The 18,203-nt window shown below is 38.3% G+C and overlaps 1 protein-coding gene across 3 annotated transcripts in view; it reads left to right on the top strand.

Annotated features, from left to right (window-relative positions):
* DCUN1D5 (defective in cullin neddylation 1 domain containing 5) overlaps positions 1 to 18,203 on the top strand; it is a 69,869-nt gene that overhangs the window by 24,263 nt on the left and 27,403 nt on the right. The window contains exon 1 of one of the 3 annotated variants that reach the window (XM_054592496.1): positions 16,658 to 17,244. The exons of 1 other annotated variant lie outside the window; for it this stretch is intronic. In XM_054592496.1, the coding sequence (XP_054448471.1) occupies positions 17,165 to 17,244 (80 nt within the window). In that variant the 5' untranslated portion in view covers positions 16,658 to 17,164. Of the gene's footprint in view, positions 1 to 16,657; positions 17,245 to 18,203 lie in introns of those variants that run through there. One more of the 3 variants, XM_054592498.1, reaches the window with a different exon arrangement.

The raw sequence follows: 18,203 nt of genomic DNA, 5'->3' as shown, positions 1-18,203 counted from the left end.
TCCTTGGAGAAGTGTCTGTTTAGGTCCTTTGCTCATTTTTTAATTGGATTGTTTGTCTTCCTGGTGTGGAGTTGTGTGAGTTCTTTATATGTTTTGGAGATTAAAGCCTTGTCCGAGGTATCATTGGCAAGTATGTTTTCCCATATGGTTGGATCCATTTTCATTTTGATGGTGCCTTCTTTAGCTGTGCAGAAGCTTTTTAATTTGATGTAATCCCATTTGTTTATTTCCTTTGCCCTAGAGGATGTATTGGCAAAAATATTGCTGCGTGGGATATCTGAAATTTTACTGCCTATGTTTTCCTCTAGGACTTTCATGGTGTCATGGTTTGTAATTAAGTCTCTTATCCATCTCAAGTTTATTTTGGTGTATGGTGTAAGTTGGTAGTCTAGTTTCATTTTTTCACATGTACCTGTCCAGATCTCCCAACATCATTTATTGAAGAGGCTATTTTTACTCCATTGTTTGCTCATGCCGCCTTTGTCAAATATTGACCAGAGACATGAGTTTATTTTTGGGTTCTCTATTCTGTTCCATTGATCTATGTGTCTGTTCTTACGCTAGTACCAGACTTTTTTGATTACAGTGACCTTGTAATGTAGTTTGATATTAGGGATTATGGTCCTTCCTACTTTGTTCATCTTTCTCAAAATTGCTGAGGTTATTTAGAGTTGTGTTTGGTTCCATGTAAATTTTTGAAATATTGGCCACACCATATTAATTGCTGCAATGTTTTGAGCAAGTTTGTCTTTTTTCTTTTTAAAATTGTTGATTTTTAGAGAAAGAGATAGGAAGTGGAGGTGGGGAGAGAGATCAGTTTGTTGTTACACTTATTTATGCATTCATTGATTGCTTCATACACGTACCTTGACAAGAGATCAAACCTGGAACCTTGGTGCATTGGGACAGTACTCCAACCGAGTGACCCGGCCAGGGCCCTCTTCCTTCTTCTTTTTTGTTCTTTCTTTTTCTTCCCTTTTCTTTCGTACATTCATTAATTCAGTCAATCAGTCTTTCAGGAAATCTTTATTGAAAAATCAACTGTGTGTCATGCACTGTTCTATGTGGTAAGAGTGCCACAATGAAGAAAACACAAAAATTGCTGTTCTCATAAACTTTACATATTAATGTAGAAAGAGAGATGATAAATAAAATAAGAAAATTGTATAGTTTATCAGATGGCAACAAGTGCTGCGGAAATAAAAAAGCAAGGAAAGGGGCATAAGGAGTGGGGAAGTTGATTACAATATTAAGTAGAGTGGTCAGGGAAGGTCTCCCTGATATTTGAGCAAAGGTTAGAAAGCTCAGTCATATAGATATGGGGCAAAGAGGGTGATCCAGAGAGAGGGAAGAGGAAATGAAAGGTCCTGAGGCAGCGTGTTTGGTCTGTTCAAAGAATATGGAGGTCAGTATGGCTAGAGAGAAGTGAGCAAGAGCGAAGAGCAAGAGTGAGCAAGGAGGAAAAAGAGTAGGAGATGAAGTCAGACAGGTACGTGGGGGACAGGAGTGGGGCAGATTTGGGGGCTTTGTAGGCCATTGTAAGGACTTCGACTCTTACCTTGAATAAAATAAGGGAACCAATGGAGGTGTTTGAGCAAAGAAGTGATTACATCTAATTTGACATTTTAAAAGCATCTTTCTGGCTTCTGTGCTGAGAATAGATTGCCGTAATTTAGGGTGGAAACAGGGAAAACAGGTTGGAGGCTGTTGTCCAACTGAGAGATGATGATGGCTTAGACCAGGGTAGTAGTGCTGCATTTAGTGCTAAGTGGTCAGACTTAGGATGTTTTGAAAATAGAACCAGTGGGACCTTTTGACAGATGACACCACCTAAATAGTGAGTATCATTAGGGAAGATATCAGGGTCTGATCTCTGAGGCACTCAAACACTAAAAGATTGGGGAAAGAGAATGAACCAGCAAAGGAGTCAGGGAAGAAAACCTAGGGAATGCAGTCTTCTGTAAACCAAGTAGGACTTTGGTACAGAGGCATTTTGGAGTGAAACAGAAGGAGGATGCATCTGTTCATATAGATTTGATTCATTCTGTAATGTAGCAGATGAAACATCAGGGAAAGAGCAGTACATTGGACACTGTAGTGTTGGGGGAAAGGTTTAGAGCAGATCGTGGTGCTCAGGTGATAGTCAAAGGATGAATAAAAGCATGATAATCAGCAGTGAGGAAGCTCATGATAGACTAAGAGTCAACAATGCTTTCCAGCCCAGGAGGAGAAAAGGTAGATAATCTGAATGACCCAGGTTGGGGATTAGAATGATAGAAGAAAAATGCACCTAGGAGTTGCAGTGGCCAAAGAGGTGAGAGTTGAAAGGGCTGATGATGGGATCCAAGTTCAGGAGGGAGACAAGTGAAGCAACAAACTTTACCTATTAATGTAAGCAACAGTTCAGTGGTTTCATGAACTGAAAAAATAGTACAGTGAAGTGATGATCGTTATGAAAAAGGAGGGATACTTTTGGGATAAAACATCCATATACAAAAAACCCCCTCTAACCTTGATCCTGTACATAATTTCCCAGCAGCTTTACACTTTCAGGTACTCTTCTGATGCTGGCATCGACGGCCCTAACTGCCCTGGTAATTCTGGAAGGGCCTTAGTTCTTTACACTCTCCTCAGCTGCTCTTACTTGCCATGGAGAGAGGTTTCCTTTGCCATCTGGTTTCCTTGCTCCATCTGACTAGATTTACACCAAAAGAGTGATTTTGGCAACTTGCTGGTACTCATCTACAGTGCTTGATTAATGCATTATGAGGCTGTGGTGTTTATGCCCTTCATTTTTCTTTGGCAATTAGATTGCACCTTATTCCATAAATGGCTGATGTACCTTTATAGGAGAATAATACAGAAACAAGAATGGTAAAACATAAATAAGAGTAAAGAAGTGATTCAGAAAATATATATAACAGTAGAAAACAATCGTGAGAGGTGGGGGAAAGGAACACAAAAGTCAGGCAATAAAGGCCCAAGAGCTTCAGATTTGGCTCCAAACTTCCTGGCTGTCACAGTGAAAGAATAGGTAGATACATACAGAATTCTATCTAAGAGAAAGACTGGTGCATATCTCTCAAAGAAAACAAAGCTTTTCTTGGTAGTAAATTTTTCCTTTGAGATTTTTTATAAGAAGTACTATTTTAAATGTACTTTTTTCATATTTTAAAAAACAAAAATCTGATCAAAACTATTTCAGGGACTTCCATTGTTTTTGAAATAAAGTCCAGGATTCTTAACAAGGACAACAGGGATGATTATGCTCTATACACCCAGTCTTAAGTACAATAACAATAAAGATTATCATTTCTTGAACACTTACCATGTGTTGGGCATTAAGCTAACTCCTGTGCATGCACTATGTTATTTTGTCCTTTCAAAACTCTTTTTAAGATAGGGACTATTAATATCTCTATTTTACAATAGAGAAAACTGAGGCACAGAGAGGTTAGACAATTTGCCCAAGTCACAGAACAAGTAAGGCAGTAAGTGGAAAAACCAAGACTTAAGTCTTAGTCTGACTTCAAAGGCTGAGATTTTAATGACTACACTATACTACTGGGCTGTATGCCTCCTTGAAGTCCTTTGAATTTTATAAGCTTATTCTGCCTTGGTGACTTTGCACATTACTGTTTCTTCTGCCTGAAGGATTCTCTGTCCTCCCTACATCGCGTTAAGCATGTCTGTTAATTGAATTGAATTTTGACTAGGTATCATTAATTTAATGTTATCGTTGAAACTAAAAATAGGCAAAACATGTAATAGTTTTAAAGTCTGCTATGGTGGGTAATGGATGCACAAAGCACTTGAGCATTCAGTACTTTGGAAATTGACCAATGGCCTTACTACCAAATCTAATGACCAAATCTAATCAGATGATCACAAAAACCCATAACTAGGCTGATCTCCATACTGGTTTTCTTTTTTATTTCTTTAAGTTTTTTTATTGTTCCAATACATTGGTCTCCATTTACCCACCACCATTCTCCCCTGCCCCACCCACCCCTACCTCCCCCCCTCAATCCTTCCCCACCGTGGCTTTGTCCATGTGTCCTTCACACCTTTCCTTGATCTGGCCCTTCCCCTCCCCCTCCCCACTACCTCCCTCCCATCCCTGTCAGTTTTTTCTTTCTTTCAGTGTTGCTAGTCATATTTTCCTTGCCTGCTTGCTTTGCAGATTAAGTTCCACTTAAAGGTGAGATCATATGGTATTTGTCTTTCACTGCCTGACTTATTTCACTTAGCATAAGGCTCTCCAGTTCCATTCATGCTGTCACGAAGCGGGGTAGCTTACTCTTTCTGCTGCGTAGTATTACACTGTGTAAATGTACCATAGTTTTTGATCCACTCATTTACTCATGGGCACTTAGGTTGCTTCCAGCACTTGGAAGTCAGACAATCCAATTAAAAAATGGGCAAAGGACCTGAACAGACGCTTCTCCAAGGAGGACATACACAGGGCCCAGAGACATATGAAAGGATGCTCATAATCACCAGCCATCACAGAAATGCTAATTAAAACCATAATGACATACCATTTCACACCAGTCAGAATGGCCATCATAAACAAATCAACAAACGACGGGGGCTCGCAGGGTTGTAGAGAAAAAGGAACCCTAGTCCACTGTTGGTGGAAATGCAGGCTGGTGCAGAGACTGTGGAAAACAGTGTGGAGTTTCCTCAAAAAGCTAAAAATGGAACTGCCTTTTGACCTAGTGATTTCACTGCTGGGATTATACCCTAAAAATCCCAAAACACCAATTCAAAAAAGCCTGTGCACCTCCATGTTCCTAGCAGCACAATTTACAATATCCATATTGGTTTTCAAAATGAAACTTGTAAATTTCTGATTCTAAATCTGTGCTCCCATTTATCTGGAGGCCTGGAGAGCCCTGTGCTCTCTACATATCCAAACCTTTTTTTTTTTTTTTTTTTTTAAGAGGACTCTCTGAAGTTCCATCTCTTCAGTAAAGGGTTTCTGAATTAATTCTATTCACACTGATTTTTCTTATGAGAGCATTGCAGTTCTCTTTCCTATAAAACTCATTTTGGAGTTTATCTACATACTGCCTTTCATTGTTATTTAAAGTCTTCATGTGTACCTTTTTATCTCTACTAGATTGTAAGCTGCTTCTGAGGAGTTAATAATACACAGCTTTTTATATACACTTATTGAATGAATGGTGTAGTAGTCTTAGCGAAGCGAACAGAACACTGCCAGGTTAAGTAATCTGAGGTAGTTCTTTGTTCAGTTTTTGAAAGAACTTTGCTGTTGGTGTAAATTCCAGAGATATACATGAATGAGGATACTCTGGTTTCTCTTCAGATCGTATAAATCTTTCGCCTTTTTAACATGAATGAGAAAATGCTAATTGAATCAAGGGAGAAAATTGGCTTACCTTAGTATACTGAGCTGTTTTTGAGTGCCTACTGGTAGTTACCACCCTACACTTACATTATTTCTTCCAGCTCCATATCTCCCTAGTATAATGGTCAATAATGGCATATGCATTTAATCTGAGCCATTTTTGTTTTCCAGTTCTTACATAGCAGTTGGTGCTTATCTCTGAAAGATACTAGTGTTCCTATCTGGTAGCATTGAGCAGATAATGGCAAATGAATTTGCAAAAAAAGCCTTAGGTTATTTATAAATACTGTATTTGATAATCTGCCACAGTGTTAAATATAGAAAATCCTATTCCTAAAAAAACTGAGTAAAAGGGAAAATTTTTTCTAACATACTTAGATATGTGGCATATATTTCATTTTTGAAGTGAGTCCTCTCAGCATTTCTGTTGCTGAGAATAGTATTATTGTTACTGATTTTGGAAAATTCAGATTGGCTTAGAATGAGAAAAGCTCTGCTATACGTTCACCTGTTAGTTTATTTCCAAACACATTCTAAGTGTCCAGTATGTCTCATGCTGCAAAATATGAAGGACTCTGAAGAAGAGGAAAGCTAGAAGACTCAGAAACTGTCATAAGAATGTTTTGCATCTACATGGTATGAGGAATTTGATTTATAACTTTTGTGATTTGATTTATAACCATCTCCTAGGACAGGATATAGAACATTTCCATCATCCTGGAAAGCTCCCTCATGTTCCTTCCCAGGCAGTATCCCCACAAGAGTAACATTAGTCTTAATCCCTGTCACCACAGACTAGTTTGCGTGTTTTCAAATTTTAGATAAATGGAATAATACTCTTTTACTCAACCTTTTTTTCTTGAGAGTCATCCTTGTTCTTTTATATATCAATAGTTCATTCTTTGTCATTACTATTATATATTTTAAAGTTTACCTTTTTTCACAAAAGTGAAATGTATTGAAGACATTTTGGAAAATATATAAAAGGTGAAAGTGGGGAGAAGGGAGAATAAAACTCTTTAGTGTCTCTATGAAAAATAATTCTAAGTTTTGGATTGTTTTCTTCTACTTTTATTCTTTGTATATATAGTTTTCCAAAGTTGAAATCATGATAGTTGTTATATATCCATTTTTTATTACATAACGTAACAAGTATTTTATATTATGTAGTAACAAGCAAGGCCAGTTGTCTTTCTGCATAGCCCTGGCTGAAATTACTAATGGGCTGGAATTTTCATTTACTCATTTAGTAATTCAACAAGTGTTTGGTCAGCCCATGTTGTGTGTCAAGCACTGTTCCAGTCAAGCACTGTGCCAGTCACTGTTCTAGGTGCAAGGTGTAAAATAGTGGACAAGATTGGCAAAGTCTCTGCTCATATGGAGGTCACAATGTACACTGGGGAAAGATGGACATTAAACAAGTAAACAAATGTTCAGGTAGCAATAAGTGCTATGAAGATAATACATGGATATGAACTATAGGAACTCTTATATACTATTGGTAGTGTGTAAATTATTAAGTGAGGTCAAAAATAAATATAGCCTGCCTTAACCAGGGTGGCTCAGTTGGTTGGGCATCGTCTGCAGAGTGAAAGGTCCCCAGTTCAATTCCCAGTCAGGGCACATGCTTGGGTTGCAGTTCAGTCCCCGGTCGGGACACATATGAGAGGCAACCAATCAATGTTTCCCTTTTACATCGATGTTTTTCTCCCTCTCATTCTCCTTGCCTTTCCCTCTCCCTAAAAATAAATAATAAAATACATACGTACATAAATATATCCTGTGACCCAGAAATTTCACTCTATTTCACGTACTTACAAACTAAGATACACCTAAAAGAATGTTCATAACAGTGTTGTTTTTAAAAGTCCAGCAACATCAAAAATGTCCAGCAAAGGTAGAATAAATACATTGTAATATATTCATACAGTGGAATACTATACAGCAGCAAATCCCAATGTACTACACTCTGAATGATTCTTAAAAATATGTGTTGATGGAAGAAAACAGACACAGAACACATTCTATTTATGTAAAATTCAGAAATATGCAAAAATTAAGATATATTGTTTGGGGATACATACTTAAACAATAAAATTATTTTTAAAAGATGAAGTGATTACCATAAAAGTCATATAGTTACCTCTGGGAAGAGGGAGGAAGTTGTGATTAGGAGCGGCAATGTGGGGGAGGTACTTCCGGGGTGCTAGAAATGTTCTATTCCTTGACCTTAGTCTACTAATGGCAAGGACTGTAAGAGGTATGGCAGAGACAGTACTCTAAACCTGCTCTCTTTTAAAATAAAGAGAACGCCAGTCTTGGGAGAATGTTTTTAAGTATAGTTTTGTGATGTTTTATACCTCTTATAAAATTGAAATCTTTGGTTTATAATTACTTGATAGGAGTTTTGTTGAATAGTCATAATTTCTTTTCATTGACAATTTATCTTACTGGTATTGAGGAACCATGTGGCAAAGGACTTACTGGCTTTTAGTTTCTGCACATCAGTTCCATTCACATTTTATTGGCCGCACAAGGCATATGGTCAGTATAACTGCAAGCGAGCAGGTAAATACCTTGTGCACAAAAGGAAAGACAGCTGTAGAATATCTGAGAACAGTCTTAATGATTAGCATATCTTCTAATATCTTTCAAATTACGAAAAAGAAATCTGCTGCAACTAAGCAAAATAAACTCTACTTTCTCTCTGCCATTGTAACCAGTAATGTTCTACAGAGTGGATGCTCTAATGACGGAGGACAGAGTTCCCACCTGATCCTTGGCCACATGTAGTGTAACAAATTAAAAAAATTTTGTCTTCAACAACTGAGCTATTGGCTCCTTTGTTGCTATGGCTTAATCTAGCCCATCTAGACTGCTACAGACAGCACTTGTACTTATCACCTGCACTGCCCCACGCCCAGGCCCTGTTGGCATGTGAGTTTGTAAAGATGCTTTACATAATGCTGTCTTAATGCTGTTTTTTGCACCTATATCAAATTGTGTGATAATTACTTGTCTGATATAGTGCTTTTAATTATGCCTTTCAGTATAATGAAGTACGCTAGGTTGTTAGTATAACGTTTTTTCAAGACATATTAGTAGGTAATCTTCCCCTTTATAGTGATGGGGATTATTCTTTTAGATGCTTCGATGCTGCTTTCTTTACTGTGTGCACATTCTCGCTTACCTTTTATTTGCAGGAGTCTTGTAACGGAATGCTTTTTAATAGTATTTTTAAAAAATACATAACCACTGATGTCAAGTGCTGAAGAGAAAGCTTTTTTAATGCCAGGGCAATTATTAATAAAAGTTCACATAAACTATTATTTTGAGTCTTTTATTTTCTATTTCTATTTCTGTTTTTATGTACGTAAAATGATTGTTGAATAACACCAGAGCTTTCTACTTCACAGCCGAGCATCTTATTTTGGATAAATTGTGTGATAAAATAACCTTCTGACATCATAGCCTGTTGCTATGAGAATAGAACATCAAAAAATTGGCAGTGTCAATACATTCAACAGGGTAGCTCAGAATAAATTTAGAGGAAAAGAGGCCAAGTTACAATTTCCATTTTTCATGCCTTGCCTTGGCTTCGATTCCTGAAGATATCTAACAAATATGGTATTTGAAAATTTATACCATTAAGAAACATATTCACTGAAACAGATGAAAGTTATTCTTATCACTTAGCTAGTATAGTTGTCAGAAATGGGGTTATGAAGTCAGTGAATCATCTCCTTGTGATGCACAGACCTTTCCATCAGGTTCAAATGTGGGTCCTCAAGGTACAGCGTATAAGCAAAAGATAAATTATCTGAGCTTTCTGCTGGGGAAACTGGGGGAGATTGATGATTGCTGGATGTCTTTTTTAGTCTAGGCCCATGGTTTCATTAACAATACAATTCCCTTAAAAACTTAGTAGGCTTTCTGATATATTTACTTTTAGTTTCAAATTCTAAATTTCACATTCTAGTTTTTCCCTTTTTCCCTATATATAATTCTTAAGAATGATTTATTTCTTTGCTTCCTCATACAAATGCCCCTCTCCACTTAATGGTTGGCTATCTTGACGCTGTCCGAAACAGCAGGTTTGGATGGCAAAGTTAAAACCCATAATCTGATCTTTGCAGAAAGACTGCATCACATCACACCGCTACTCTCCCTCTACTTCTCGCAGAGTAAGAGTCTCATCAGGCTTGCCAATCCACCTTCTACTTCTCACAGGGGACAGTTTTACTAAGTATTTTACTGAGGTCTCCAGCTAATCAGCCTGCTAGTGTTTTTTATTTTTTCTTTCCTTTATTATTATTTTTTTTTGCTGTCTGAATACTTATTTTATAGAACATATTTTAAGTTTCTGTATGACATCATCCTCCTTTCAAAAACCAACAACTGTATTCATGTGGTACTCATTACTGTCATTTACAAAATGTCTGAATTTCCCTTTTATTGGCACATGACATTGTGCTTTTTTGCTTTTTTTAAAGATAGGCATGACCATTTGACTTGTGATCTTTGAAATGTAAGTAAAAGTGATGTACCACGTATGCACAGACACCTTAAAAGTCAATGTATAATCATGGTTTCCTTCCACTGCTGATGATCATGGAAGCAGAAGCATAAATCATGATGAAAGTTTATCAGCCTAGCTCCCTGAGGAGCACTACAGCTCTAGTCTTCTGGATGGCATACCATAAATAAGCAATAAACTTTTGTTATAAGATACTGAGATTTTGGCGTCATTTGTTATTTTAACATAGCCTAGTCCTGACATACAGTCAAGGTATTGCGAATATTAACAATAAACAACCCCAAAATTTCAGTGGTTTTACATAATAGAATTTTATTTTTCCTTCATTTGACAGTTCAATGTAGTATTTGGCAGACAGTCTTCCTTGTGATGATTCAGGAATCTAGACCTCTTCTATTCTGTGGCTCCACTATTCCCTAGATGATAGAATTCTCTCCTGAATTATTTTGAATCCAGCTGATTGATTACATAGCACCTTTTTATGGCAATTCCTGATTGCAAGGTAGGGTGGGAAATGTAATCTCTCTCTCTCTCTGAAATATGAAATGAGTTTTAGAACATATAGTGCTCTCTGACACATAAACCTGGAGCTTCACTGAATGAACCTGTAGGTTGTCTAGGCCTTGACTTGCTTTTAAGGTGTATGGAGGGCTGGCTTCATCACCGTGCAGTGTGGAGGGCCTCATGCTTAGAAGAGTCTTGTGCTGGGCTTAATGGTCATCTGCTCTCACAGATCATTAAACAATTTTTGAACAAAGGACTCAGCATTTTCGTTTTTCTCAGGGCCCCACAAATTATGTAACTGGTCCTAAGTGTATGTATCAGAAGGATGTGCAGATGGAAGCTTTAGCTGCATACAAAATGTGGAAGAGTTCAGTGAAGATTGAGAATTCTTTTGCTGTTTGGCCAATAGAAAATATCTTGAAAAAATTTTCATGGTTATCTTTTGTGCACATTTTTACTCATGACCTTAATAGTCACCGTCATTGCCTCAAGAATTGACTGTAAAATCACAAATGAAAAACAGTTGAGGTTTAGTTTTTTTTTACTTTAAAAATATGCTTTGAAACCTCATGATATTAAAAAAATGCCATTGAAAGCCAAAACTTTTGATTCTCATAAGCCGTATTTACTTTAGAGACAAGAAGATTCTTGCAAATTAAAAGTGCAGGCCCTGAAAGAAGCAGAGCATAAAGTTTATGCCATAACAATTGAGGGTCATGTTGGCTAGGAAGGGGTTCAAGAGTTGGACAGAGCTCCAACTTGGCAGAGATCTCTGTGAAACTATAGATGAGGGAGGAGACCTGCAAAGAACACACAGAGAAGAGCAGGCTCAGCATTAAGCAGCACCAAAATTGCCATCGCCAGTGACCACAGCGGTGTGGGTGCCAAGTAAATGAGCCTATTTGCAGATCACTTACTGTCTTTCTAGAAATCATTGCTTATGAACTAATCTGGTTTGTGCTGAATAGTGAGGGACTTCAGTAACTGCCCACATGTCACCTATGGATTTTTCTAAAGATATGTTGCCTAACCATGGCCTAAGAATTTGCTGAGTCCCATTCAGACTTCCCTATGTAGACAATCCTATTTTCAGTGGTTGGGAACTTGGTTAGGGTCCCTAAAAATACAGACAGGGTCATTGACATTCAATAAAGGTAGTGGTGACCTGAAGGGAAAGACCCATTAGCAGAATTTGGGTGGAAATGGAAAACAGAGTAACTGTTTTCCAATTACATGTCCCTTTTTTGCAATCCCATCCTTTGATTCTGTGAATAACTTCAAATAAATCCCCTTTCTAGACTAGAACAACTTTGTTTTTGTAGCGTATATACCTCAAGGACTCCAGGTGATACATAATTATGTACCCCTCAGCAGTTTAGATAACTCGTTCACATTTGTTCCTAGTTTTTCAACAATGTAATGCTGTGATGTGTAGATAAGGCATCTATTTTATTATACAAATGATAAAACTGAGTCACATGATAAATGTTTTATTCAGGGTTGCAAAACTTAAAGAGGCAAATCCATCAGTCTAATGATGGTCCTCATTTTAAGAAACTAATTCCACTATGCCATCTTTCCTATATTTTTTTGGAAAGTGTGACCACCACCCATATGAGCTTAATTAAAACTATGAAAATGCTTATGAGAACCCACCTAAACACAGCCTGCCTTTTGGTCTCCTCTACCATTCATCCAAAAAGAAGAGTTCCTCTCTGCACCAAGTCATCAACACAATGTATTCTCTGCCAGTAGTAATTTGATTTTGTCAATTATTCTTCATTTGGGGTACATATTCATATACTGGAAGGCGAATCAGGTGTCCAGCACTAATTCCCCCCTGAAAATTAATTGTTAGTCCTCCTGGTAAGGTTTCAAGTTGAAAGTGCTTAATTTTTGGCCACTTGATAGACAAGACAGCACTTTCTACTTGTGATCACACATTCAGAATTTTACGAATTTTGGCCTTTCCAAAGGCACTCAACCAAGGCAGCTTTCTTCAGTTATTAGCCCCTTTCTTCCTGTACTCTACTATTTGTAAATTTTTATTTCTTTCTGTTCATTTTGACTTGTTAAGAATAAACTTCATTTTAGAAGAATTTTAGTTTTACAGAAAAGTTGCAATGATAATACAGAAAGTTCCCATATATTTCACACCCAGCTTCCCCTATTATTAACATCTTATAGCAGTATGGTACATTCTTCATAATTAATGAATCAATATTGATGATAAAGAATGATTATAAAGATGATGACTATTATTTATCCATTTATTGAGAAAGAGTGGTAAGGTTCTAGGACACATGGGTTGAGAGATATCATTGTGACCATCTTTGGAAAATACAACCTGTCAATGTGAGGTAAAAGCAGAAATCAATCTTCTGGTTTTCCCTACTGCCCCTTTAAAACTTCTCTGTGAATTCTTTCCCAGATCTTGAATTAAATTTCATTCCAATACCATATCTTTTTAGTGCCCCTCTCTCTGCAGTTGAATTATACATTCCTATCCTAAGGAACTCAGGTGTAACCTTAGGTGTATGACTTAAACAAAAGTGATATGTCATTTCAGTAGAGAGCCTTTAACAGCCACCATAGGGCTCACTATGTTTTCCTTTCCCTTCATCATGGTAACCAGTAATGTTAAAGAGAATGGCCACTCCCTCAGTCTGGACCAGAGTGAACCACAGCCACAGTCAGGCTGCACTAGATGTGCTCTAGCACACTGCTTAGGATGTAAGGGGTATGTGGCTTGTGTTACATAGTTCTGCACTCTTGGGCCTCTCCAAAACACCAGGAGTTTCAATGGGCTTTGTTGATGCTCCAAAACAGACCTATTTTAACATCCCATTTCTACTGTTCTCTTGAGTATTCTTTCTCAGGGTTTATGTGTATGGAGATACTTTACAAAATTTTGATCTATGGGGTTGTTTTGAAAATCAATTTTAATGTATGAACAGGGAAGTATCTGTATAAATTTAGGACCACAATAACATGGCATTTCATAAATCACTGAATTTCTGTGTTCCTTGTTTTCCTGGCAAGTGGAAATGCCCTATTTTAAAGAGGTGTTAAGAAAATATAAGCTATGTATAGACTATCAATCAACACATTTTAGGGCACTATATTTGGCTGCTTTGATACAGGTAACTATTTTAAAAGATCTTTTTCTTAGCTTCATTGTGTAACCTCAAAGTGCTAAGGGATGCATGTATAACCAACATGTCAAATAGATGACAAAACTATGACTCAGTCTCAGTCCTTCTGCCATCTGCCCTGTTTGGCAGAAATATATGTCCACTGCCATTATAGATGGCTATTACTTAATTTCTTTTTCTATACCCTTCTCTGTAATAGTAGGATAAGATGAAGGATAAAGGAAGTTGTGTGTCTTACCTAACATCAATATCTGAAACCAGAACGTGAGTTTCTGCTTAAGGTAAATGCTTCATCCCTTGCTTTTCTTCTCATTACTTTTCTTTTCCTTTTTTTTTCCACTTCAACAAGGAACTACAGTACTCTCATAGTTTCTTTCTCCATTATAGGTGTCTTCTTGATGGAAAATCATGTACTATCAATGTGTTGATGAGCAGAAGATAAGATTAAAACCACGTACCTAGGCATTTCTATACTGCTCAAAGGGATAATGGAATGCTCCATTTTGAGGGTATGGTGGTGGCAGTAGGTATTGATCAGAGAAGGCAATAAGAAAATGATCTACAGGACTCTGGAAATCACCATCCCTTTATTATCATTAACGAGCATAGATTACTGACCGACCCTATTTTCGTTTATAAAGTTCTCCCAAATGCAAACAGGCTGTGTATATACTGTGCCCCTCCAGATTGTAAACCTCATGAATGCAGGTGTCATGCCTGCCTTTTATATCCCTAAACAAGAACAGTTCATGGTTTAAGTGATCATTAAATATTGTTTGAATAACAGACTGAAAGAATGAATATTATACATAGACCCAGCCTTTTACGTTTTTTCCAGAGAATTCCGTACATACTTTTATCCAGTCATTGCATTTTGCTTCGTCTCCAGAATCTCCATGTGTGGTATGGTCTTCTTCCTTAGGTCTGGAAGTGGTTCTTTACGGTCTGGTGGCCTATGAACTAAGAGAGAATTAATTATCTGCTTTCCACTCTTGCATAATCAATAGTGGAGAAAGGGACATGATAACCACAATAAGTATTACTATTTAGTAAAGAATGGAAAACACATAATAGTCAGTTGGGCCATAGCAATGCTGGTATCCTGGTAGACAGGCATTATGAAGGATCCTTACACCTAGATTCAGCCTTAATTCTGCTCTCTGGGAGGATATCCCTTGAACATTGTCCTCAGAGGTCTTTGTCTTCATTATTTAGATATTTATTCCATTTCTTTTGTCCTATTTGTGAAAAGGCATATTTAGCTTTTATAGCTTGCTCCTTGAATAAACAAGCCTTGTTAGTTTCTTATACTGTCTTACCATTTTTTGTTTTTTTTGGTTTGACTTTTTATATGAATTTTACTGTGGAATATATAAGAAGGGCATATATTTTAATTGTACAGTTCAGTGAGCTTTGACAAGTATATACACCACCTCAATCAGGACGTAAAATTATGTCTATTATCCAAAATAGTTCCCTTGTTTCTCTTTGCATTCTTCCCTCAATTACCACTCCATCACAGTCCCCAAGCATTGCTGATACGCTGTCCTAAAATTAACTTTGTTCTAGAATTTCATCAAATATTCAGCTAGTGTTCAAATTTCCAATTGTACTATAAATGTCATAATATTGTTCAAATTGTTTGGCTTAAGATTCAAATAAGAATCCCGTATGGAAAACGACTGATACAAAATTTCTTTCTCTTCCTACCATATTTTGCTGCATATAATGCTCACTTTTTTGCCTAAATTTTTGAGGGAAACAGAAGGGTGTGCATTATACATGAGTACTACTAATTCTGTATCTATATAAATTTTTAAATTTACACTTATGTATTAAAAGTGTAACTTTTAAAATTCTTCTGTAATACAAAAAATTATAAAATTCCTTTATAATACAAAAAACAAGTATCTAAGTATAAATAAATAAGAAACTGAATTCAAAAATTAAAATGAAAGGTTTTTTCCCGTAAAGTTTGGGCCAAAACTGTGGGTGTGTACTATACATGGGAGCGCATTATACACAACAAAATACAATAATTTGTTGCTTAATCTGGGTCATTTTTATTGAAAACTTTCTGACAGTCTAGATCTTGCTGATTGCATTGCGTGTTAATATGTCCCTCTGTCCCTATTTACAGATGGTTTTTTTTTTTTTTTTTAGAGACTTGTTCTTACTCAGATTTGATGTTTTAGCCTCATGCGTTTTTTAGTTGAATTACAGCATTCAGGAACAACATTCTTTCGGTGGTAACAGACAACTGCATGAGCAAAATAGTGAGTTTAATGGCTCACGTAACTGACCTTCTTAGGGCATATCATGGACTCAGGCTCTATATCATAAAACCCTGCATTTTTTCCCCCTGCCTTTTTGCTTAATTCAGTTCTGGTCTTGTCTGAGTTTTGGCTTCATTCTCCACATCCTCTTAGGTTCAAGTCCATAGGAAATAAGTTGCTTCCTGATGGTTCAGCTTCATGTCACTGGCACTGACTGATCCACTTGGTTTAGGTCCTATATCCTTGTGAACTAATTAATGGCCAAATGAGAGCACCAACGTGGAGGCTAACTAGAACAACATGGACTGTTACTGAATTTAAAGAGTTTTTTTTCGTCCTCTACAATTACACTTTGGTTTACAGATGTGAACTTAAATATTAACAAACGCGACTTTCTACTATACGCAACAACTTTTATTTATGAAAAATTATTTTCACTGAAGTGAAGGTGGAATTATTACAAGTGTTTTGGGTAATAATGTTTGGAGGAAGGCCCCTTAGAAATGTTCCCCAAATTTCTTACTAGGTCAGCGACCACCTACTGTCTCTTGTCTGAGAGTGAGAAATGGTAAAGTTTAATAAAGGAAAGAGGTCAAGGACGACAATAAAGGGGTGTGAGGGTGGAGGAATGATCGTGGCCCATAAAGGAAATGTTCATTCTTAACGAATGGGTAACAAGGTGAGGTTACCGAATGGGAAAACTCATAACTTTAACTTGGTTTACTGTACCAGGTTATTGTTAAAGCGAACTGTATACTACTAGTGGTTTCATAAAACATTTCTTAGAGGTAACTTACCAACATTAGGGCGGGGTGAAGTTTTGTTAGAAAGGCCGGGATACCCTGGACCACCAACGGCGGTCAAATGGCAAAAAAACACCCCGATTTCTCCACTCTGGCAGGTACACAGCATCCTTCTGTTTAGGAGCCGGCTAGCTAGTTGCAACAGGAGCCACGCCCATCCCGGCGACCAGCTCGGCGTTGCGTCACTTCCGGCCCTTGGCGGGGCGCATCCGGGTCAGAGTGAGCCTCTAGCTCTCGGAGTCTGGTGGAGGTGTCGCGCTGTCCGCTTTCTCCCTTCCCGGTGTGACCAAGCCGCAGTGTCCACCGGCGAGCACTGACCCGCCCTGCCCCGAGCAGAGAAGGACGAGGAGGAGGAGCGGCCGGACGCCGGGCTGGGCCGCTGTGGTACGGGCTGGAGACTTTGCTCCTACGCTTGCTGCTGTCTCTGGGAACCGGGTGCCAGCACTGAGGAGGCTTCAGTGGACAGCAACCCCCTTCCCCGGCTCCCCTGCCCGCCCTGCCGGGGAGGGCGGAAGATGCCGGTGAAGAAGAAGAGAAAATCCTCTGGGGTGGCAGTGGCGGAAGACGGGGGTCTCAAAAAGTGTAAAATCTCCAGGTACCTCCTTCCCCCACCCGTCTATTTTTCCTCCTTTGCTGGATGGCTAGAGGAGAAGGAGGTGGGCCGGGTCTCCGAGGCCTGAGCTGAGAGGTGACTACCCCGCACCCCCGATAAATGTACGTGGTAGGCGCAGAACACGGCGAGTGTCTGCGCCGGCCTCCACCTCGTGTTCGGTGTGTGTGCTTTCTGGCGCCTGTGGAGCGACTAGCCCAGTCGCCTCGCGTTGGAGTCTTACGTGCCCTGGAGGGTGGGGAAACAGGAATGCGTACGTAAATTGCGCTCTTTCCCCTTACCCTACTCCCTTAACCCCTCCTCCGCCTTCTCTTCAAACAGATCTGCGAAAGGGTCACTGTTAGAATTTACTATTAGAATTTCTTTGTAGAGTGTGAAGAAAGGAGCAGAACAGGAAATCTTGACCTGACAGCTGCCATGGGAATGATAGAAAGGGAAGCTCCGCGTGTTGTAATTGGCCTCCAGATTTAATGGTATAACCCGGAGGATCCCATCAGTTGTTGTTTTAAATCGCAGGAACCCAATTTCTGGAAGTATAGTGCCTCCACCTGCGCCACGTCCCTATGTGCCGAATTGGGAAGGCCCTCCATGCGTTTTGTTTTCTAGTATTCAGGGTGTTATTAGCTCTCAATATAAATATTAATAATTGAGAGCTATTGTACTCTGTCCTCTTGGAGAAAAAGAAAACAAAGCAGAGCTGTAGATAGAGCTCTTTAATCCCATTGTAGCATGTCATTGAGGCATCACAGCAACATTGTATGCTGCAAAAAATTACTGCAATTTAGGTGAGAGAAGCGGATTTTTGAAATCTCCTTATGGAGTGTCCTCGATTATATCTGTGGTTGGCACTTGGTGTGACAACTTCAGATGCTGCCATTAAAAGAAGACTGTAGCCAGTGCTAGAAAGAGGAGATAGCTAGAACTTAGAGTTGTTTAAAAATGTG

The sequence above is a fragment of the Pteronotus mesoamericanus genome, unplaced genomic scaffold (genome assembly GCF_021234165.1).
Source record: "Pteronotus mesoamericanus isolate MK-2021 breed Mesoamerican mustached bat unplaced genomic scaffold, CSHL_Meso_final scaffold_36, whole genome shotgun sequence".
Taxonomy (NCBI): Eukaryota; Metazoa; Chordata; class Mammalia; order Chiroptera; family Mormoopidae; genus Pteronotus; species Pteronotus mesoamericanus.
The sequence above is the reverse complement of the archived record's forward strand: the minus strand, read 5'-3'. Positions and strand labels throughout refer to the sequence as shown.